The 23,685-nt window shown below is 43.0% G+C and overlaps 1 protein-coding gene across 2 annotated transcripts in view; it reads left to right on the plus strand.

The window, feature by feature from the left end:
* LOC122472353 (tubulin alpha-1C chain) overlaps nucleotides 1–23,685 on the plus strand; it is an 83,684-nt gene that overhangs the window by 56,921 nt on the left and 3,078 nt on the right. Inside the window, exons 1-3 of one of the 2 annotated variants that reach the window (XM_043561805.1) lie at nucleotides 18,968–19,117; nucleotides 21,751–21,973; nucleotides 22,117–22,265. In XM_043561805.1, coding sequence (XP_043417740.1) covers nucleotides 19,115–19,117; nucleotides 21,751–21,973; nucleotides 22,117–22,265 — 375 coding nt within the window. In that variant the 5' untranslated portion in view covers nucleotides 18,968–19,114. Of the gene's footprint in view, nucleotides 1–18,967; nucleotides 19,118–21,750; nucleotides 21,974–22,116; nucleotides 22,266–23,685 lie in introns of those variants that run through there. The other variant, XM_043561806.1, reaches the window with a different exon arrangement.

Raw genomic sequence — 23,685 nt, forward strand, 5'->3', positions numbered from 1 at the left:
GGATTCTCTCTGTCCCCACCCCCCCCCCCCCCCGCCCTTCTCCCACTCCCACTCCCACTCTCTCTCTCAAAATAAATAAACAAAAAAATAAGTAAATAAAAATGAAGGAGAGGAGTGCCTGTGTGGCTGTCAGTTAAGCATCTGACTCTTGATTTCATGATCTCACAGTTCATGAGACCTAAGTTGGAGGCCCACATCGGGGTCTGTGGTGACAGCTTGGAGCCTGCTTAGGATTCTCTCTCCTCTCTCTGCCCTTCCCCTGCTTGTGTGCTCTCTTTCTCAGAATAAATAAATAAACTTAAAGATGAAACCATGAATGAGGTGTTCATGTTCATTTAAAAAGAGAGAGAGAGATGGGGCGCCTGGGTGGCTCAGTCGGTTAAGCGTGCAACTTCGGCTCAGGTCATGATCTCACGATTGGTGGGTTCAAGCCCCACGTCGGGCTCTGTGCTGACAGCTCAGAGCCTGGAGCCTGTTTCAGATTCTGTGTCTCCCTCTCTCTCTGCCCCTCCCCACTCGCGCTCTGTCTCCCCACTCGTGCTCTGTCTCCCTCTGTCTCGAAAATAAATAAACATTAAAAAAAATTAAAATAAAATAAAGAAAGAGAGAGAGAGATTTATTCCCAGATAAACAAATCTGAGGGAGTTTGTCTGTTGCTAGTAGACCTGCCCTACAAGAAATGCTAATGGGAGTCCTTCAGGCTATTAGGAAAGGACACCAGATGGTAATTCAAATCCACAGGAGGAAATGAAGAGCACTGGAAATGGTAAAATATGTAGGTTACTATAGAGTCTCTATAAATACATATTTTCTTATTTCTTCACAAAAGCTTCTTTAAAAGATATGAAATCGTATAAGGTAATAATTTTAATTCTATATTGATAGGTTTTAATGTGTGTGATATATATGATAACAATGAGCAATGTGTATATTATTTAATATAAATAATATTATACTGGGGCACCTGGGTGGCTCAGTCGGTTAAACGTCTGACTTCGGTTCAGGTCATGATCTTGCGGTCCATGGGTTCGAGCCCCACGTCAGGCTCTGTGCTGACAGCTCAGAGCCTGGAGCCTGCTTCGGATTCTGTGTCTCCCTCTCTCTCTGACCCTCCCCTGTTCATGCTCTCTCTCTCTCTGTCTGAAAAATAAATAAAGGTTAAAAAAAATTTTAAATAAATAAATAAATAAATAAATAAATAATATTATTATAATTTTTTAATGTTTATTTTTGAGAGAGAGACAGAATGTGAGCAGGGGAGGGGCAGAGAGAGAGAGGGAGACACAGAATCTGAAGCAGGCTCCAGGCTTTGAGCTGTCAGCATAGAGCCCAACACGGGGCTGAAACTCACAAACCGCAAGATCATGACCTGAGCCAAAGGCGGCCGCTTTTTCATGATCTCCCAGTTTGTGAGTTTGAACCCCACATTGGGCTCTGTGCTGACAGCTGAAAGCCTGGAGCCTGCTTCAGATTCTGTGCCTCTCTCTCAAAAATAAATAACATTAAAAAAAATTTTTTTTAAAGTCTACAGGGGCACCTGGGTGGCTCAGTTGATTAAGCATCTGGCCTTTGGTTTTTGGCTCAGGTCCTGATCTCACAGCTCATGAGTTCAGCCTAGTGTTGGGCTCTGAGCTGACAGTGTGGGAGGCATTTGCTCCATCTCTCTCTCTCTGCCCCTCCCTTGCTCACGCGCATGCGCTCTCTCTCTCTCTCTCTCTCTCTCTCAAAATAAATAAAAAACTTTTTAAAAAGAGGGGCACCTGGGTGGCTCAGTCAGTTAATCCTCTGACTTCGGTTCAGGTCATGATCTCACAGTTTGTGAATTCAAGCCCCACATTGGGCTCTCTGCTATTAGAACAGAGCCCACTTCAGATTCTCTGTCCCTCTTTTTCTCTCTCTCTCTCTCAAAAATAAATAAATATTTTTAAAAAATTAAAAAAGAAAAGTCTACAAAAGAATTACATGGCACACTAAAAATATTTATTTAACACAAAAGATGGCAGTAAAGGAGGAAGAGAGGAACAAAAAAGAAAAGGGACACATAGAAAACAATAACAAAATAGTAAATGTAAATCAAATCACATCAATAAATTGTGAAAGGTCTAAACACCCTAATCAAAAGCAGAAGTTGACAGACTGGATAAAAAGGCAAAATCCAACTATAATCTGTCTACAAGAGACACCTTAGATTTCATGACGTCAATAGATGAAAACTAAAAGGATGAAAAAAGATTATGCTATGGATATAGTAACCATAGGAGAGCCAAAGTAACTATATTAATATCAGGCAAAATAGACTTAAGACCAAAAGTTTTAAAAAGGCTACTAGAAACAAAAAGGGATATTTAATAACGATTAAGAGATCAACTCACCAGGAAGATATAATAATTATACATACGTACACAACAACAGATCTGCAAAATACATGCACGTAAAATAGGAGACGCCAATACCCCACTCTCAAAAATGGATGGAACAGCTATATAGAAAATTGGTGAGGACCTAGGAGACTTGAACAACACCATCAACGAACTTGACCTAATTGACATCTATAGAACTCTGATTGGCAATTGTAGAATAGACATCCTTCTCAAGCACAGATGGAACATTCTCCAGAATATATGTTAGGACATAAAACAAGCATTCAATAAATTTAAAATAATTTAAATTATGCACACTATGTTCTCTGACTACAGTAGAATTAAATTAGAAATCAACAACAGAAGAGTCTGGGAAACCCCAAAGTATTTGGAAGTAAGTAGAGTTCTAATTAGTCCATGGGTTGAAGAAGATACCAGCAGGTAAATTTAAAAATATTTTGAACTGAGTAAAAGTGAAAACACAACATACCCAAATTTATGGAATGCAGCTAAAAAGTGCTTTGAAGGAGACCTATGTCAGAAAAGAAGAAAGTTTCAAATCAATAACCTAAGCTTCTATCTTAGGAAAGGAAGAAATAAAAAAAGAGTAAAACGTAAAAAGAGCAAACTAAACCTAAGTCAAGCAGACAAGGGGAAATAAAGATTAGAGCAGAAATCAATAAAATACAAAACAGAAAAACAATAAAAAAAAGATCAATGAGCCAACAGTTGGTTCTTTGAAAATAGTGACAAACTTTTAGTTACATTTACCAAGGAAAGAGAGAGAGAAGACACAAATTACCAATATTTGGAATAAAAAATGGAGCATAAATGTCTACCTTATAAGAATTAAAATATTGTAAGGGTGTGTTATGAGCAACTTCATACCAGTAAGACAATTTAAATGAAATGGAAATATCCCTACAAAGATAAAAATTATCAATATCAATTAAAAAGAAAGAGAAAACCCAAATAAAACTTATATCAAGTAAAAAAAAATGAGTTAACACTCAAAAATCTTTCCACAAGGAAAAGCCCAGGCCCAGATGGTTTCACTTGTTAATCCTATTAAATATTTAATTAAAAAAAATTTTTTTTTAATTTGAGAGAGAGAGAGAGAGCATGGATGAGTCGGGGAGAGGAGCAGAGAGACGGAGAGAGAGAATCCCAAGCAGGCTCCACACTCAGTGAGGAGCCCGACATGGGCCTCAATCCCATGACCCTCGAGATCATGACCTGGGCCAAAATCAAGAGTCAGACACTCAACCGACTGAGTCACCCACGCATTCCCCCATTAAATATTTAAAGAAGAAATAATACCAATACTTGACAAACAATTTCAGAAAATAGAAGAGGGAATACTTTCCAATTCTTATAAGGCCAGTATTATCCTGATATCAAAGCTGGACAAAGACACTACTGAAACTACAGTTCAGTATCCTTTATGAATACTGATGTAACAATCCTCAACAAGATACTAGCAAACTGAATCCAGCCACTTATAAAAAGGATTACATACCACTGCCAAATAGGATTTATCCCAGGAATTCATTGGTTTAAAATCCTAAAATCAATTAATGTAATACACTATATTAATAGGATAAAAGACAAAACCCACATGATCATCTTAGTACATGCAGAAAAAATATTTGACAAAATTCAACCCATTCATGATCAAAACTCTCAACAAACTAGGAATAGAAGAGAACTTCCTCAACCTGATAAAGGACATCTACCAAAAACCCACAGCTAACATCCTATGTCCATTAACTGATGCATGGATAAACAAACTATGGTATATTCACATAGTGGAGTATTGTTCAGCAATAAGAATGAAGTACTAATACATCTACAATAACCTACAATAACCATGGTAAATGAAAGAAACCAGCTGCAAAAGGCCATATATTACATGATTCTATTGGTATGAAATTTCCAGAAAAGGAAAATTTATAGAGACAGAAAGCAGATCATTGGTTACATTGGGTAGAGAGCAAGCTTGACTGGGCTGCATGTCCATGATGGTCTGGCAATTGATGAAGGAATTGATGGCAGCCACCATGGAGACAGCTAACATAGATGGGAAGCCATTAGAAGGCTGTAAGCAGAGAAGTGTTATGATCTGACTTTTTAACAGGATCCTTCTGACTGCTGTGCCAGGAGAAGACAGCAGATAGGCAGGAGGAGTAGAAGAGGCAGGGACAGCGGCACTGGTCCATAGTGGCTATAGTGGAGGGGCGCCTGGGTGTCTTAGTGTCTTAGTCGGTTAAGCATCTGATTTTTGGTTTTGGCTCAGGTCATAATCTCATGGTTCCTGGGATCAAGCCCTGAGTCGGACTGTGTACTGACAGCACGGAGCCTGCTTCCGATTCTCTCTCTCTGCCCCTCCCCTGCTCATGCTCTGTCTCTCCCTCTCTCTCAAAAGTAAATAAACATAAAAAAAGGAAAAAAGAAAATAAAGGTAGAACAGTCGGGATTTTCTGATAGACTGATGGGAGTGATAGAAGAACAAGAGCCAGTGACAACTCCCAGTTTGGGGGCCCAGACGGCTGGAAGAATGGAGCTGCCATTAACTGAGTGGGATAAGGAAGGAACACGTTTAAGCAGAAAGTTTAGGAGCTTAGGTTTAGGAATCGATTAGATATCCAAGCAGAGAAGTCCCACAGATAGTTGGATATACAGATCTGAAATTCTGGAAAGCATTCCAAGGTGGAGATATATAGATATATATGTGTGTGTGTGTGTGTGTGTGTGTGTGTGTGTATATTTGGATATCTCTGGATGAGATCCGCAAAGGAGTTGGTGAAGATAGGAATGAGCCCTTGAGCCCTTGACATTAAGCGTTTAGGAGAACTGAGAGGAAACAACAGTGGAGACTGAGAAAGGACAATCAAGAAGAAAACCAGAAAAGTTCTAGAAACCTAGTCAAGGAAAGCACTTCAGCTGAAGTGTTTCACAGTGATCAACCGTGTCAAATGATGCTGATAGGTTAAATAAGATGAGAACTGAGAACTGACCATTGGATTTGGTAATATGGAAGTCATGGATGACCTTGACAAGAGTAGTGTTGGAGAAGGGGTGGGGGCTAAAAGCTGATTCCACTGGGGTCAAGGAAGGAGGGAGAGAAACCAGAGTCGGTGGTTGTAGATATTTCTTTTCTTTTAAGATAAGGAGAAAAATGGGATAGTAGCCACAGGCAGAAGTGAAATCAAGAGAGGTTGTTTTGGAAATGGAAGAATATGTCTTTATACTAAAAGAAAACATTGAATAGAAGGGGCAAGTTGAGGCAGGAGATAGAAAAGAGAATCACTAGACTAATATGCCTGAGTAGGCGAAGGTGGGACATAATATACAAGTGGAAAGGCTGGCCTTGAATAAGAGTGTGGACAGTTTAGTAGCTAGAAGACAGGCAAGACTGTACATGGGTACAGTCACAACTAGGTAGATTGTTAAGAAAAGTCATCTCAAATTTGGAAATAGGTGAACAGGATTACTGGGTATCTTTTTTAGAGAAGAACTGTGCTCTGGCCAGCAGGCCCTTGGGGATTACCTGATTTTCTTGGAGTAGTTATCTTTGCTTGACTTCTATTTACTTTCTATTTACTTTTTAAAAAAATGTTTATTTATTTTGAGAGAGAGAGAGAGTACGTGTGCATGGGAACTTGAGAGTAGGGGAGGGGCAGAGAGAGAAGAGAGAGTGAATCCCAAGCAGGCCCCGTGCTGTCAGTGCAGAACCTGACCTGGGTCTGGATCCCACGAACCGTGAGATCATGACCTGAGCCGAAATCAAGAGCTGATGCTCAACAGAGTGAGCCACTCAGGTGCCCCTCTATTTACTGTTGACTAGGATATTTTGCAGGTCTTTTTCTGTAGAACACTTATAGCAATGCAAACAGTTCTTGTCTGACAGAAATACAAATAATTTCTGTCCTGTAGAAAAGATAACCTCACAAGTTATGGTTTTGGGGGGGTATTTTTGCCTTGTAGGGCATTAACCACTTTTGTATCTAACCTAGCAATCTTATTCTAATATTTATAAACACATTTCCTGATGAAATCTATCAACTCCTGTTCCTCAGATGTTCTTTGCACCAGCTTTACCTTTTTTTTTTTTTTTTTTGGTTTCTTAGTTAATAAACCATAGACATATGTTTATTCTATATTTGTAAGAGTTGTGATTTTAACTTTTTGAAAATTGTATTTTAACGAGGAAGGTGTATTGGTGGGGGCTTGTGGATAGTCTCCTCTGATTGCTGTTATGAACTGAGTTATGAGCTGAGAGTAGCAATGGGGAGGAAATTTGGGGTGTTTGAAAGTTGTGAAGAAGATATAAAAAGACTTTTCGGAGAGTGAGAAGGTGAGGAGGCTAAGGAAATACACTCTGCTGAGCAATGTAAGGCCCACTGGAGGTTCTAGTCACGAATTTTAAATGGCTCCATCAGCGTGCCACAGCCATGCCTGCAGGCACGGGGTAGGCAGGGTTAGATGTAATCAGGTTTGAGGTTTTGCTAAGTGAGCACAACAAAGAAAATGGAGCAAGGGAGTTGCAGGTGTAAGCAAGAGTGTAATTATAGTGATGGACCATAAAAGGAGAGACACAAGGAGGACACAAGGGGGGGAAAGACAGGAAAAGGTGGAAGGGTCAATGGCTTGTCAGTTCCTTTAAGGAAGTGTTGTTGGGATTGGCTTTCTCTTGCTGGAAAAGTGGAGGTGGTTGTTGGCCACTGGGATGCTTAAAATTGAAATCATGATGGGGGGAGCTGTGGGTGGGGATGTTTATTGGAGCTAAGAAGCGAATGGGAGGTTGGAAAGAAAAGCACAAGTGTGAATAAAAGGGGAGAGATACAGGGTAGTAACTCAAGCAGGAAATGACACTATGGTAGTTTAGTCGTAATTTGTGTAGACAAAGAGTGAAGGGTCAGGAAAAGGAATAAAGCAAGATCCCAGGGGCTGTGAACAGGAATAAAAACTAGGGCACAAGTGCATGGGATTAATATTAATAAAATTAGAAGGGACCCTAATGAGACAAGAGGGAGGATAAAATCAGGAACAAGAAAGAAACCGAGACATTTTGTTGAGGATAGGATTGAAGCTGTTAGAGCTCAGGCTAGATCCCTTAATCCTATCACTAAATTAGGAATCTAGGTTATCTGCTATGAAGGATATAGAAGAGGTTTGGAGCAGCTGGTATGCCTTGGGAACTGAGTAAAAGAGTTGGGTAGGAGAAATCATACAGGGGGGGGGGGGGAGGTGCAGAGAAGGATGTGAGAAGTCGAAGTCTTTGAGAAAGTTGAGAGATTATCTTAATTTCCTGTGTCTCTGTAAATGTGGAAAACACAATAAGCTTCTTATATGGGTTAATGTGTATCACGTACACGGATTACAAGGTTGATCACATAGAAATGTCACTAGTGTTTGCCACCATAAGCACTACAGCAATGGTGCCTTTAAGTTCCTCTTGAGTTCCAGACCCCCGTACTTACACTTACTTACTAGCCCTTGCTATTTGTGTGTTCAGAAGGTATCCAGAACTCTCTGCTGGAAAGCTAAAAACAATCTTACTTCAGCCTCACGTCAAAAAAAAAACAGAAGTAACCCCTAACCTCCTCCAGTATTTTCCATTATCAGCCCAGGCTCCAGAGATAGAAAATTCAAAGCCTTTTCATGTCCCTCACTCCTCAATCCAATTAGACACCAATTTCTACAGTGTGAACACCTCTCAAAGCTTGCTCCTCCTCCTCCTATTAGGATTGCTCACACACTGTCCAAAACCTTAGGAGGTTTACACGTTCCAAACTGGGAAGCCGGGGAGTGAGGCAGAGTGGTTATGTTCCCACTCCAGGTACAGAGAGAACCAGCTCTCCCAGGTCAAATTCACACACACACTTGAATGGCTAGGCTCCAATGGGCTTCCAGTCTCCGGATCTGGTTTATCCAGGAGCACAACCTGTGGTCCCACATAAGTACATGGGACCTTGTCTTAAACTACATCACTAGCCTAGACTTCTCCTTTACTTATGGTGGTGATTTTGTTTTGGGTCTCCATGTCTTTTTCTGCCACTGGGCTATTAAAGATCTGGGTTTGGAGATTTGGTCCCTTCCCACCGTGGGATCCTTACACATATTGGTTCACTTCCTACCTCAGTTCCCACTTGGATGCCTAATAGGCATTTCACACTTAACATGTCCAGAGCAAACCCTGATCTCCCTTTTTCTTATCTCCCTTATACCTACTCCTCCCAAAGTGTTCCTTATGTTAGTATGCACTCCATTTTTCCAGTTGTTCAGTCCCAAGCTCTTGGAGTCATTCTTAAAAAAAATTTTTTTTTTTTACATTTTACTTATTTTTGAGAGAGAGAGAAAGACAGAGCACAAGTGGGGGAGAGGCAAAGAGAGAGGGAGACACAGAATCCCAAGCAGGCTCCAGGCTCTGAGCTGTCAGCACCGAGCCCGACGCAGGGCTCGAACTCAAACCACGAGATCATGACCTAAGCTGAAGTCGGATGCTTAACCGACTGAGCCACCGGGGTGCCCCATGGAGTCCTTCTTGTTTCTTCTTTTTTTCCCCACATCCAATCCACCAGAAACTCCTCTTCTATTCAGAATGGCTATTTCTCACTATTTCCTCTGCTACCACCCTGGGCTCCTGCCCAGATTATTATTGTAGCCACTTAACTGGTTGCCTGCTTCCAGGGCCAGAGTGACCCTGTTAAAACAAAGTTCTAATCGTGCCATGACTTGATTAGACCCTCCCAACAACTTGCAGTCTCACTCAGAGAAAAAGCCAAATTCTTTACACAGCCCCTAAACCTACACAATCTGGGCCCCACTCTATCTCTGACTTTATCTTCTGTTGCTTCTTTCTCCCTCCCTCACACTGCTTCAGCTTTTGCCTTGGCCTCGACTGCTCTTCTCCCAGACACTTATGTGGCTCAGTTCTTCCTCCAAATCAGAGACCTCTGCCACATCAGGTAGGATGGCACTCCTCGTTAGTCTCTAGCCTTCTTGCTTGGCTTTACTTTTCTGCCAACATTGTATCTCTTCCCCAAATGCAGTATGAGCTCCTTGAGTAGCTTTGTCTTGTCCTCAGCAACTAGTGCAGTGCCTGGCACACACTAGAGGCAAAATAGGTCTTTATGGAATAAAAGAAAGAATAATGTAATTTTGCATTTCTAGATAATCTTCATGTTTTCAGAGCAGTATATAAAATGACTGAACTACATAAGGAACCTTTGGAGGCTGTCCGCTCAGTGGTGCTATAAGTAGTATCCAGATCACTCAAGTAACAATCCAGTAATCTATTTAGAAGGCTGTTTTACTTATTTTTTTAAAAATTTTTAATGTTTATTTATTTTTGAGAGAGAGAGAGAGAGAGAGTGAGTGGGCAAGAAGGAGACAGAGAGGGAGACATAGAATCCAAAGCAGGCTCCGGGCTCTGAGTTGTCAGCACAGAGCCTGACGCGGGGCTCGAACTCACAAATCACAAGATCATGACCTGAACTGAAGTTGGATGCTTAACCGACTGAGCCACCCAGGCGCCCCTAGAAGGCTGTTTTAGAGCAGGTATTGTCCTCACACTGCAGAAGGGGAAACTCAAATACAATACAGCTAGGGACCTTGCCAAAGCATGCTGTTTAATCACACAAGAATCCAGAATTCCCTGTTCCTAGTAGTCCTATGGCTCTGAGGGTTTACACTCATGCCACTGAGGAGTCAATAAAGTCCTTACTTCAATATTTTGTTATTCTAATCTTTACTCTCCCTACCCACACCCTCCCTGGTGTGGAAAGACACTTAGTGTCTTTCCTGGTGTGTTTTATTCTGTCCTTGTCTCTGGAGGTCAGAATGACTCTGTTACTTACTAAGTAAGTAACCACTACTTTCCCTGACACCTGGACTTTGTCTTCTTTGGCTTCCATAACAATGTGCTTGGGGGGCAGGCTGTGTCTTTGCTCAGGCTGCTCTAACAAAATACCGTAAACTGAACTGCTAACAAACAACAGATCATAGCTCTGGAGTCTGGAAGTCGGAGTTCTAGACGCCAGCATGGCTGAGTTCTGGCGAGGGCCCTGTTCCGGGTTGCAGACTGCCATTTTATCATTGGATGCTCACATAACAAGAGAGCTCTTGGGGTTCCTTCTATAAGGGCACTAATCCCATTCTTGAGGACTCCACCTCATGACCTAATTACCTTCAAAAGCCCTACTTCCTATTCCCATCACAGTGGAGGTTAGGATTTCAGTATATGAATTTGGGGGCACACAAACACTCTGTCCATTGCAGGCTGGGCCTTGACCAGAGGCCATGAACCAACCCCCTCCTCCCTCGTGCCACGGAATCAAGCAAACTAGCATCAGGGAAACAGGTTTCATAGCTTGTTAGGTGACCTACATTCCAGGTTAATTTTTTTTCCTTGGAACAACTTTGGTTTACTATTCAGCCATTTCAGGCAGTGTAAAGGGGAAGCACATTCTGAATGTAAAATTTCTTTGTTTTGAGCACAAAGAATTCCTTCCTTCTCTTTTTTCTTTTCCCGCAATATGTGAACTGGGCTCTGTCCCTTGGGTTTGGTACAAATAAACGGAGTTGCTGAAGGAACAGGGTAAGCAAGTTGATTTTTGTGGTTACAGGCTGTTCCACATAATCCATTTACAAGGTCAGCAGGGACTACAACTTACCAAAACAAAGAAGTATGTAATCTAAAATGAGGAACCCTTGATCTATCAGAAAGAAGCAAAGACCTTTGGGATTTCTAAATAACTTATATTCCTGACTCTATGGGAACAAAATATGTTGGAGGATAAGGAAAAAGGTACATGGATTAAAGGGTCAAAAAAGCAAAGTGCTATAAAAATAAAGGCTTTGAGGGGCGCCTGGGTGGCGCAGTCGGTTAAGCGTCCGACTTCAGCCAGGTCACGATCTCGCGGTCCGGGAGTTCGAGCCCCGCGTCAGGCTCTGCGCTGACGGCTCAGAGCCTGGAGCCTGTTTCCGATTCTGTGTCTCCCTCTCTCTCTGCCCCTCCCCCGTTCATGCTCTGTCTCTCTCTCTCCCAAAAATAAATAAAAATGTTGAAAAAAAAATTAAAAAAAAAAAAAAAAGGCTTTGAGTACAGGCACACATATATTACAGCCCAATACCAGCCTCCTTCCTCCATTATGTCTTGTAATTGAAAAGTTTGGGTGCTCTCTCTCTCTCTCTAAAATAAGCAAACATTAAAAAATAAACAAAAATAAAGGGGTACCTGGCTGGCTCAGTGGGTTGAGCGTCTGACTTCGGCTCAAGTCATGATCTCATGGTTCATGAGTTGGAGCCCCACATCAGGCTCTGTGCTGACAGCACGGATCCTCTGTCTCACCCTCTCTCTCCTCCTTTCCTACTCTCTCTCTCTCTCTCTCTCTCTCTCTCAAAAATAAACATTAAAAAAAAAAAAGAAAAGTTTGGGGATCATTCCAGGTTTGGATGATTTGGGGAAATAAACATATAATTAAAGTCGTAGCTATAAAAGTGGTCCCATATTAATGTTTTTAGAGAGAAAACAGTGGTTCAGAAATGAAAGTCTTAAAACCGACCTCCTGAGGAAAGGGTTGAGTTTCCCAGAGAGGAAGACCAGACTGAAAACAGAATGAGCCAGTGTGTGGCTTTAGATAAGCTACTTAACCCCATGAGCCTCAATTTCCTCTTCTGTAAAATGGCAGTAACAAGAGTTCCTACCCCGTAGGGTTATTGTGCAGAATAAACCAGTTAAAGCAGGGAAAACCCTTAGTCTGGAGATTTTCAAAAGCCCAGAGTGATGGTGACACTAGTACTGGTGGTGGAGATACTGGGGGTGGGGGGGTGGAGAGTGGGGGCAGTAAAGGATCTGGGGACTTTTGTAACCCAAGAAATAGAAGGAATCAGGAAAGAATGAGTTGATTGGGATCAGATGGCTAGGAGCTAACCCTTTTCATAACCCTAAAAAGCTGAATTGGGAGGAGAAACCAGGCTGGGTTTTTGGCTTTGGTTGGCTGTGAGGAGAGGGTTCAGCCTGAAGCCAGAGAATGAATGAAGCTCCGAGACAAAAAAAAAAAAAAAAAAAAAATCCAAACCAAACCAAACCAAAACAAAAAACCTTTTTATGCCAGGAGTAAAAGAACTAAGGGAAATGGTCTGATTTGGACTAGTGTGGAGGTAGGGACAGTGCTACAAGTTGTGTGTCTGTGGATGTTTAACAACCAGCTGGGAGAGGGGATAAGAGCCTAATCTGTAGTAGTCAACTGTTTTATTTCTATGATGGACATATAGCCAGCATTGCTGATTTCAAGCTCCCCACGCCAGGTCCGACAGGTTGTCAAAAATTCTGAAAATCTAAGGATTGGCTCTGGCAGACCACTGAGTAGGGGGATTAGCACAAAAGCATAAGCAGTTCAGATTAGGGAGAAGCCCACTGACTTGAAGAGCTCAAACACGTTCAGCCAAATTAAACTAACTACCTGAATAACATGAAGCTGATTTGCCTGTAAGTCTTATAATAGATACACTGATATTCCCTTGTACTGAAGCACTACTATACTGATCATGTAGGAAAAAAACAATACTTAGTGCACCCAAAAATAGTTGGTTCTGTGTCCTGGGAGGAGGGGGAGGGGACAGCTAGAGAGAGAACCTGGAGAAGTAAAGGGGGAAAAAATTATCCTGAGAGGCACAGTCTCCGAGTAAATCCCCTCCTGTCTTAGCTGCTGGCAAGAAGTTACAGTCAAAAGGAAAGAAAACTCTGAGGGGCCTTCCACTTCGGGCTGCCTGGGTGCTTTTTAGGTACATGAATAAATAAAATTATTAAATAAGCATTGCTATAAATAGGGAAGATTTCCAGACTCCAGGATATGATCCACTTATTAGAATAATAACGTAGATACTTGAAGAATTTGAATCCAGTAGTTCCTTTTAATCTTCTGGAAGAGAATTTAACCAGTCCCTCCTAAAGGGATGGGGGGCAGGGCAGGAAACAGAGGGAATGGTGACCAATTACAGGAAAGATTGGAAAGAACCTGAGGTAAGCAGGCTTGGCTGCAGTCCGTGGAGTGGAAAGACCCGGGAAGCACAACCTATTCAGTTGTTTGGGTTTGTCACTACGAGAGGCCACGGGTCAGAAGTACTGTATTTTTAGGGAATGTAAAGCAGATTAGAACAAGCCAGATGATGTCTGCGTGAAAATAAAATGTGAAATTCCTGAGAAGAAGGCAAGTCTTCTTTGTGATCTCCCTGGCCACAGCCAGCATAAGGAGTCCTGATGAAGGGGAAGAAGTCCAAAACATGGCTCCGATCCCAGGGGAGGAGAACTTTGAAAGAATGTTCAAGAAAGCTATAAAGTTTGCAAATATTTGCAGGATAACAGGAGCAGTAAGTGAAAGCTAAAGAATCCTAGAGTTATTTTTCCCATAAAAGAAAACAATGTATTACCTAGAAGATAATCTCTTGCCTGCCTTTCTGTATTTACAGGGGAATGAAAAGGAAGAAAAAACAAATCACCTCAAAATATAGAGACTTAAGGGGCACCTGGGTGGTTCAGTTGGTTAAGCGTCTGACTTGGGCTCAGGTCATGATCTCCTGGTTTGTGAGTTCAAGCCCTGCATCAGGCTCTGTGCTGACAGCTCAGAGCCTAGAGTGTGCTTTGGATTTTCTGTCTCCCTCTCTTTCTGCCTCTCTCCTGCCCTCTCTGTCTCTCTCAAAAGTAAAACAAACATTTAAAAAAATTGAGATTTAAAATATACTTGTGAAGAAAGTGGGTGAATTAAACTTCAAGGAGTCCTAGCTATCCTTTGGAGGTCTTAGGAATGGGAAAATTTCTCCTTTTTCTTGCTAGACTAGTGGCATCCTTGTCTTAGGACAGTAAATTCACTAAATGATTTTTCTAGGACTTCCTTTCCTTGTGAACTAGAACCAGTAACAGGCTCATGGAGGGCCTAGAAAGAAAAGAGGCAACTGTCACTTTAGGCATTTATTCTGAGTCCCCTCTCTTGGGTTTAGGGTAAATTATTTCCATCTCAGTACCTTATTTCCCACAGTTGTATAATGAATACCTTTGTTAAAAATTTATCTTTGAAAACTTCTCGAAGGCACTATTGGAGTAGAAAATACTTTATCATAAATTGCTATAGAGCACAAAATATCCCCATACCATTATTATTGTAACATGTAATTTGTAACTGAACACAAAATCAATTATTTAGCACTACTGGTATCCTAGCATAGAAACCGGGAGTTTGAGAAAAGATAGGGTTCGGTTTTGTCTGAATTCTTTCCTCTTTCCTAATGTTTTGGGGACATGTTATACAACAGCGATTTGAAGTCCAAGCTCTCCTGAGCCAGAGTAGGTATGCCACTTTTTTTTTTTAATGTTTATTTATTTATCTTTGAGAGACAGAGGGACAGTGTGAGGGAGGGAGGGGCAGAGAGAGAGGGAGAGAGGAAATCCCGAGCTGGCTCCATCTCAGTGCAGAGCACAACACAGGGCTTGACATCACCAACCATGAGATCATGACCTGACCGGAAATCAAGAGTCGGACACTTAACCAACTGAGTCACCCAGGCATCCCTGCCATTTCTCTCTCTAATGTATTGTAAGACTCCAGCAAAAGTCCCATCTGCAAATATTTATCTAACGTACCAGTGATTCTTACCAGACCCTGACCGAAGGAAGCATGTTTTCAACTTTACTCCCTTTGGGACACACGTACAGCAGAAGCCTCAAGTCAGAGTATCACGGAATGTAAAGGCTGGAAGAGGCCTTAGAATGAAACTGGCCAATCCCCTCATTTTGCACATGAGAACCTGGGGCCCAAGGAAGAGAAGTGCCCCCTCCAATGTTATATCACCAGAGGTGGCAGAGCACAGGCTCTCTGTCACTAACTCACCATGTTTGTGGTGAATTTGAGATCATTTCAACTGCAAAGTAAAACAGGCTTCTGCCTCTTCTCTCTCTCGGTAATTTTTAGACTCAGAAAGACCTGTTTACATAAAAGTTGAATTTTTCACTGTCCACCCAGGAAAGAGACTTTTTTTCCCCCTCCAAAACAATCCAGCAGGGGGCAATGAAGTTAAATATAGATCCCAATGTTTAAAATGATTTTAAAATGCAAGAGAATGCATCTTCATCTCTAATTTTGTCCTCTACCACGATCACCTCCAACAGTAACAGCTACCGATTTTAGAGCTTTGCTATGTGTATATGCTCTGTATTACTTATCTCATTTAATCCTCACCACAATGTATCTACCTCTGAGTTATACATTATCCCATTTTATAAGGGAAGAGATGTAGATAGATTACAAAATTGGCTTAAGAACCTACAGCTAGAAAAAGAAAACAAAAATCAGAGCCCACATCAGAGCAATCAGGCCTGCAAAGCCCTTAAGCCTATTGAGGTCCCTCAAGGGGCTATCTGCTTGAATATGAGATGATAGAGAGTGAAAAGAAAAATAAAGGTGTTTTGCTAATGAATCCTTTGAAAAACATAACCTAAAAATAAAATGCCTATTATTTTTAAATTGCCACACTGAACTGTTCTCATTAGGGCTACTAATTACCTCCATTTGGCTAAATCCAATGGTCATTTTTGAGTTCTGTGCTTACCTATCAGTGGCACTCGACCCTGCTAATCATCCCTTTTTCCTTGTTTCCAGGACCTCACATTCCTGGGTTCCCTCCTATCTCACCGGCTGTTCCTTTTTAGTGTCCTTTACTGGTTTTACCTCTTTTCCCAGAGCTATGAAATTGGTCTTCTTCTCTCGTGTTTCTACACTCACTCCACTCACATCTCACCCAAGGGCATGACTTGAGGATGGCATTTAGATGTCCACCTCCACCCGGATCTCTTTGCTTTGAGATCCCGACTCTCATATCCAGCTGTGTCCTGGCCATCTCCACCTCCACATGGACAACAACGTCTTGATTTAACATGACCAAAAATAACCCTTGGTATCAACCGCCTTTAAGCCTGCCCCATTCTCAGCCTTTTGCCTCTGTTGATGGCAAATTGTCTTTCACTCATTCAGGCTAAAAACTGGAATAATCCTTGGCTTCTCTTTCCCTCACGTGTGAGCCTTTAGGAAATCACCTCGGTCCTGTCTAACCACATGTCACTAATTCCTCTGCTACCACTCTGGTCAGAGTCTTTCTCATCTCTCAGAAGGATTATGGCAATGAGTTCTCATCTTAAGATGTCTTCCTGCTTCTACCTGTGCCCTCCTATAATCTTTTCTCAACACAACAACCAAAGTCATCTTTTTCTAAAAAGGCCATGGGGGGGGGGGGGCGGGGGCACCTGGGCAGCTCAGCTGGTTGAGCATTGGACTCTTGATATCAGCTGGAGTCTTGATCTCAGGGTTCTGAGCTTGAGACCCGCATCGGGCTCCACGTAGTGCGGAGCCCACTGAAAAAAATATTAAATAAATAAATAATAATTTAAAAAGCAATCGGGTCATGTCACGTCTACGTTTCAAACCCTACATTAGCTCCCCATGTCAGAGTAAAAGCCACAGGATTTGCAGTAACTTACGAGAAGCTGTAAGATCTCCTCTCCAACATCATCCTCTGTTATTCATCTCTTCCAGCCAAGCTGGCCTCACTGCTCTTCCTTCCAGGAACACTAACGGCTCACTCTTGCTTGGGGGTCTGGGCTCCAACTGCTCACTTTTAGCCACTTGGCTAACCCCTCATGACCTACAAGTCTTTGTTCAAATCTCATGTATCATTAAGGCTAACCGTGATCATCATGGTTCTATTACAACCCCTCTCCCACTCCACCCTCTCATTCCACTTTCTTCAGTATTTTTCTATAGCAACTCTTCACCCTCTAATGAATTTTATGATTTACTTATTTATTGTGTTCATTGTTTGTCTTTCTTCCCGGTCCCTCCTAGAACATAGGCTCTACGAGCAGAGATCTGTCAATTTTGTTCACCTACCTATTCCCAAGAACCTAGAAACTATGCTGAATATATTTGTGGAATGCATTAAAAAGGTGAAATGCTTTACTAATTAAGAGTAGGGGGCGCCTGGGTGGCGCAGTCGGTTAAGCGTCCGACTTCGGCCAGGTCACGATCTCGCGGTCCGTGAGTTCGAGCCCCGCGCCAGGCTCTGGGCTGATGGCTCAGAGCCTGGAGCCTGTTTCCGATTCTGTGTCTCCCTCTCTCTCTGCCCCTCCCCCGTTCATGCTCTGTCTCTCTCTGTCCCAAAAATAAATAAACGTTGAAAAAAAATTTAAAAAAAAAAAGAGTAAAATATTTGGCAACAGACCAAGATGCTAATTATTCCAACTTTCAGAATATCCTGCCACACAATAAGTAATAGGTGCGCAATAAACATTTAATGATGGAACTATGGTATTGTAATTTGAAAAGGAGTCTCTGCATATATTTCCAACAGCATTCATTTTGTGTGAGTTGGAGTGTATCTTGAGTTCTGCCTTTTCTGTATCTAAAACCCAGTTTTTCCTGTCATTTTGCCTTTTTCTACTTCAGGGAAAATCCCTATAACCTCTATTATGTATAGCAGTCACTTTTGTTCTCTGAATATTCCCATAAACTCTATCATCCAGAGATGGTGGAGAACTAAGATAAATTGATGAAGTTGCAGAGAAAGAATAACAACTGAAAGAAAAAGGCTGCTTCTGAGAAGTAAACCATTGCAGGGAGGGTCAGCACGGTATATTTAGCATGAGGCAGTACAAGGTAATGAGGGCTTATGGGCAGCCCCATTACTCTATAGCTGTGTGGCCTTAAACTTGTTGAATTCCTCTGAGCCCTAGTTTCCCCATCTGTAAAATGCGGATAACTCACAGCGTCGCAAGGATGAAATGTGATTGATATAGTGTGAAAAACCAACTCCTCTGAATAGTAAGCGATCAAAAATGGAAGCTATTACTGTCACGAACCGAAAAACCTGCTTTTGCACCGACTGGAAGATTGTTGTTAGAGACGAAGAGTTCATTTAAAAGAATGTGGGAAAACGAGTAAAAACAAACAAACAAACAAACAAACAAAAAAACAAGCAAAAAGATGAGAATATGGGCTTCAGGCCGGCTGGTGGTAATTAAGGGCTGGGAGGGGGCGCAAGGACCTCTCTCTCCAGAATCCCACAGCTGCACGGGAGCCGGCGCCAGGGCTGTGCAGGGCGTAAGCGGCGGCCCCGCAGGCCAGGCCCCGCCTCGCTGGGAGGTGCGCGGCGGGGACTGGCTGTGGGTTTCGCAGGGCCGCCGCTCGAGGGTCCGGAGACCCGCGGGAGGGGCCGCGCTCCCTATACTCCTCCCGTTTTTCCCTGAGGTTTTGCACGCGACGCCCCCCGCACCCGCTGAGGACTGCGCAGATGCTTCGCCTCCCTTCTTCCAGTCTCAGTCCCCAGCCTCTTCCCCGCCCCATCCGCCCTTCCCTGGCCCCAGGACGTCTCCTCCCTTCGTAGATCTGGCTCTCTCAGAAGAGTTTGGTTTGAACTTTTGAACCCACCAATCAGCGCCCGCGCCCCGCCTCTCTCCGCCGGAGGGTGCGACGGGGTGTCCCTCCCGGAGCCGCGAGACTTGGAGGCGGGGCAGCGGCGGCAGGGGCGGGGCCAGGTGCCCGCCCCCTGGCCACGTGGCCGGGGAAGGGGGTATATAGAGTCCCTCGCGGCGGCGCAACCTCTTACTACTTCTCCCCCGGACTCCTTGGTAGTCTGTCAGAGGGAGAGCCTTCTCGCCGTCCCCTCGCCGCCTTCAGCCTCAAGGAACCCTACAATTCTTAGTCATGGTGAGTGGGGGTCCTTGGGACGTGGCGTGGGTGTGAGAGCAGTCCGAAGGGGCGGGGGAGCCCGGGTGCAGGTGGGACGCAGCCGAGCAAACTTGCTTCTGATGGCCAGGCTGGGAAAGCCGAGTTCACCCGCAAACTCCTCTTCGGGCTCGAAAACGCGGCCAGGACACTGCCCTTGGTGGGAGTGGAAAGCCCTCCTGATTCTAGAGGGCATCGCCCCAGGGCCCGCCACAGCCTAAGGCAGACCGGGAAGCCTTCACACCGGCCCCCAGAAGGACTTGTGGAAACGAAAAATCCCTCCCCTCCATTTCCGTCATTGACCTACCTCACCTTCCCACTACCTACCGCCCTGGAGCGCTAGGTGCGCTCCAGCACCCAAGGTGCTTACGCTCCCTGCGCCCGCTCTCCAGCGCCCGGTGACTGCCTGCTGAGTCACCTGTGGCTGGTCTCTGGGGAGAGCTTCCAATTGCATCAGTCCACCTGAGAGATGTGAACAGGCTGCTCCTTTTAAGGGAACTCTTAACTGTCACGTCTAATTTTGCGTTTCTGTGTTAACTTAGTGGGACGTTTATAGCTGAAGCTTGGTACTTAAGCCAGATTTTTAAAAAACTAGTCCATGAAGAGATATTTTCGTATAAAACCTCTGAGCAAACTAGTACTAACAATGTGTTCTTGGAGAAGGTCTGTTGGAGGTCAACCTAAAATAAGCCGTACTTTTAAACTAGTATTTGTGTATCAAATGTTTCAAAATAGTATCTTTAAAGGAAAGGGGATACAGTGAACAGACCAGCCACCTCTTCAGAGACTGCCACAGGTGTTAAAAAACTAAGTCTGACGGTAACAACTTGCTTGAGTGCTTTTCACCAAGCAGACAAAAAAAAACAAAAACAAAACCAAAAACAACCTGGTAAAAGTGCGATTCAGAAAGTAGTAGGACTGTTTAAAGGGCAGGAGAGCAATGATTTAGGCAAACACTGGCTAAGTTAATAGTTTGGATTTTTTGTTGTTGTTTTGTTTTTTAATTAGAGACAGGGGCTGGTTATCCAGTGAAAGTTAGGCTAAGTGACTCTATCACCTGTGTCTCACTTCATCCCCCGAGTGGCCAGGGGAGAGTGGAGAAAGTCTAAAGGAGAAAGCTGTTGAGACTGCTGCCCATTGGAAGTTTTTTGGGCCCAAAAATCCATCAAAGAAACCCTTCATTAGAATGAAAGGTTCTTCTCAAAAACTTTATCTCCTTGGGCCTGGGGCTGTCATGGGCAGATCTCTCCAGCTTTCTCAGGCTGTAAAATTTCCAAAGTCCAGTTAAAGGTAAACAGGATGCAATTATAAATACTCATGGACTCATTAGAATAAACAACTCCCCTTTCTCCCATAGTCCTAGACCTGGGCGAGTAGACTCAGGTCATAATGAGCCAAGTGATGTGGTTAGAAGACCATGGTTGTTTTATGAGTGTATGTGGGAAGGAGGGGACCATAAGTCAAAGGTTGTGAGTGATTGGGGTTTTTATTATCTCCGGTTATGAAAGTAGGACCTTTGAGATCTTAGCGGTGTTGAGTTTTCTTTAACTAGTTTCCTGTTAGCAGCTTCGAAGAACTCGAAACCCTCCTATTCGGGGAAAATGTAATGGGAGATATTTGGTATCAATTTTGAAAGTCCTCTGTCAATCTCCAAAGTAGCTAATCTGACTTATGATGAAATATAATAAACACCCATTTTTTCTGTTTTCCTCTTAAATCTGGGGGTATGGATTCTATGTTCATGGCCTTATTTTACTAAGCAGGAATGAATTTGGTAACTTATAGATGATCTTGTTCATCAAGTAAAAGAAAACATTTTCCTAATATCGTTAAATTCTTGGCACCATAGACTTTTCCACAGTGCCAGAGATACATGTATGTATGTTTTGGTAGGAAACAGCGAATTTCTTAAGCTATTAGTAAAGTTTTGTTGACACTTTCAGCTTTTATTACCATGTGTCTCCACCACCACCCCCTACTGAAGATTTGTTGATAGTGAAGGAAAAATGTTCTTCCTTGCGATTAAGTTCTTCCACAGAGTTAAAAAGCTGCCTCTGACCACAGTTTCTAAAATACAGCTAACCGCTGCTTATCTGGCATTTTTTCCATGAGTCATATGGCTATAGTTTGCTGGTTTAAGCTGGTTTAAAAGGGAGAGGGAGAAGCTCTTGTCTTTTAAAGAATAGGATTAAAGAGCGACCAGAATGAGCTCGACAGTTATACAATCACATGGAATGAATCAGAGCTGGAAGGGGGAATTTTGCATGCCTTTAAGGAATTGGCAGGCATATTTCCCAGGAGCTGGGGGAAATGTATTGCTGTGGAACAGTTTAGGTCTTTCTAAAATGGTAGAAACCTGACCTTGAATATCTAATGTGACTACAAAGCAAGAGTCTGATCTCTGGTCTTACCTAGTAGTTCATTAACATATCTTTGGTTTTGCAAAGCATTTTCTCTGAATTAGTCAGCAAAGACTGTTGCTTGTGAAATCAGGAGTGGCTTCCAGAAAGGTGACTTTCTATCCTGAAGGTTAATTAGTCATTTAGGTGTGAGTCATTCCTAAACATCCCATCTGATGTGTCATATTCTGACATTTTCCTTTCTTCTTCCCACAGCGTGAGTGCATCTCCATCCACGTTGGCCAGGCTGGTGTTCAGATCGGCAATGCCTGCTGGGAGCTCTATTGCCTGGAACACGGCATCCAGCCCGATGGCCAGATGCCAAGTGACAAGACCATTGGGGGAGGAGATGACTCCTTCAACACCTTCTTCAGTGAGACGGGCGCTGGCAAGCATGTGCCCAGGGCAGTGTTTGTAGACCTGGAACCCACAGTCATTGGTGAGTTGGCCTCAGTAACCCAAGGGAGATCTCAGGGCTCTTGACACAGGAGGTCTGTCGTGAGGGCTCCATTGACACCCTGGGGTGGAGCAGGCGTGTGCAGGTTGTGAGTGACGGGTGGCTGCTTTGTTTTTCTCTTCCAGATGAAGTTCGCACTGGCACCTACCGCCAGCTCTTCCATCCTGAGCAGCTCATCACGGGCAAGGAAGATGCTGCCAATAACTATGCCCGAGGGCACTACACCATCGGCAAGGAGATCATCGACCTTGTTTTGGACCGAATTCGGAAACTGGTAAACATAGTGTTTTATTTAATATACATATATAAGTTTTAAGTGTATTTATTTTGAGAGAGAGTGGGAGAGTGTGAGTGGGGGAGGGACAGAGAGAGAGGGAGAGAATCCCAAGCAGGCTCAGCTCTGACAGCTTGATCCCATGACCTGAGCCAAAATCAAGAGTCAGACACTCAACTGACTGAGACACCCAGGTGCCCCAATGTAGTGTTTTATTTAAAGTGAGATGAGAATGTTCTCTTACAGTTTTAAGGGAGACCAAACTATAAGAATCATTCTTTGTATCCTAAAATGAACCTTTGAGTGCTCAGTAAGTAACCAGACTTTATTTTTTTTTAATTTTTTATTAAAAAAAATTTTTTTTTAAATTTTATTTAATTTTGAGAGATAGTGGGGGGGGGGGGGCAGAGAGAGAGGGAGACACAGAATCCAAAGCAGGCTCCAGGCTCTGAGCTGTCAGCACAGAGCCTGATGTGGGGCTTAAACCCATGAACGGAGATCATGACCTGAGCTGAAGTCATATGCTTAACTGACTGAGCCACCCAGGCACCCCAGGTAACCAGACTTTTTTTAAATCAGATGGTCCTGTGTTATGGAACAACTATTTAGGTCAGGGTTAAATGCTCTATTGCCTATTTCTATGTGTTATAAAGCAGACTTGGGCAAATGCTTAAGGCAGGGCAGTTTACCTAAAGTGAAGGTGAGAACCAGGGAACTGTAGCAGTTTGACATTTAAGACCATTAAACATCCTTATTCATATTAATCAAGCAGCTTCCCTGCTTCAAGCTAAGAATGCCCCCTTTTAGGTTATCTTAGTCACATTGAGTGAGAAGGTGGCAGACTCTGAAATGTAACTAATTGATCAAACTCCTCAAAAAATATATATGTATATATTTTTTTTATATGTATTTTAAAAATATGTCTATCAGGGTTGGTGCCTTATGTTGATACAGAAAGTACAGAGCACGAGAAGCCAGTATAACATTGACTAGAAATGGTGGACACTGGAATCTTCCAACAACATTGAAAGTGCAATCAAGGGAGCTCCCTTATTATGGAAGCTAGTGTCGTCCTTGAAACTTGGAAAGTATTGAAATGTACTCACAGAAAGTAGTATGCTTGCTTTTCCACTAGAGCTCAGACCCGTGTGAACCAGCACTGTGACAGAAAAATCTTAGGCAACGGTATTCACATCAGTAAAAGTCGATAAGTAAATGTTCTGTTAGGATCATTTATTTTTTTAATTTTTTTTTTTTTTTTTTTGAGAGCAAGCATGCATGTGGGTGGGGGGAGGGGTAGGGAGAGAGGGAGGGAGAGAGAGAGAGAATCCCAAGCAGGCTCCGCACTGTCAGCATAGAGCCTGACTCAGGGCTCGAACATAAGAACCGTGGTCACAAGAACCGTGAGATCATGACCTGA

This window comes from Prionailurus bengalensis, chromosome B4 (assembly GCF_016509475.1).
Source record: "Prionailurus bengalensis isolate Pbe53 chromosome B4, Fcat_Pben_1.1_paternal_pri, whole genome shotgun sequence".
NCBI lineage: Eukaryota > Metazoa > Chordata > Mammalia > Carnivora > Felidae > Prionailurus > Prionailurus bengalensis.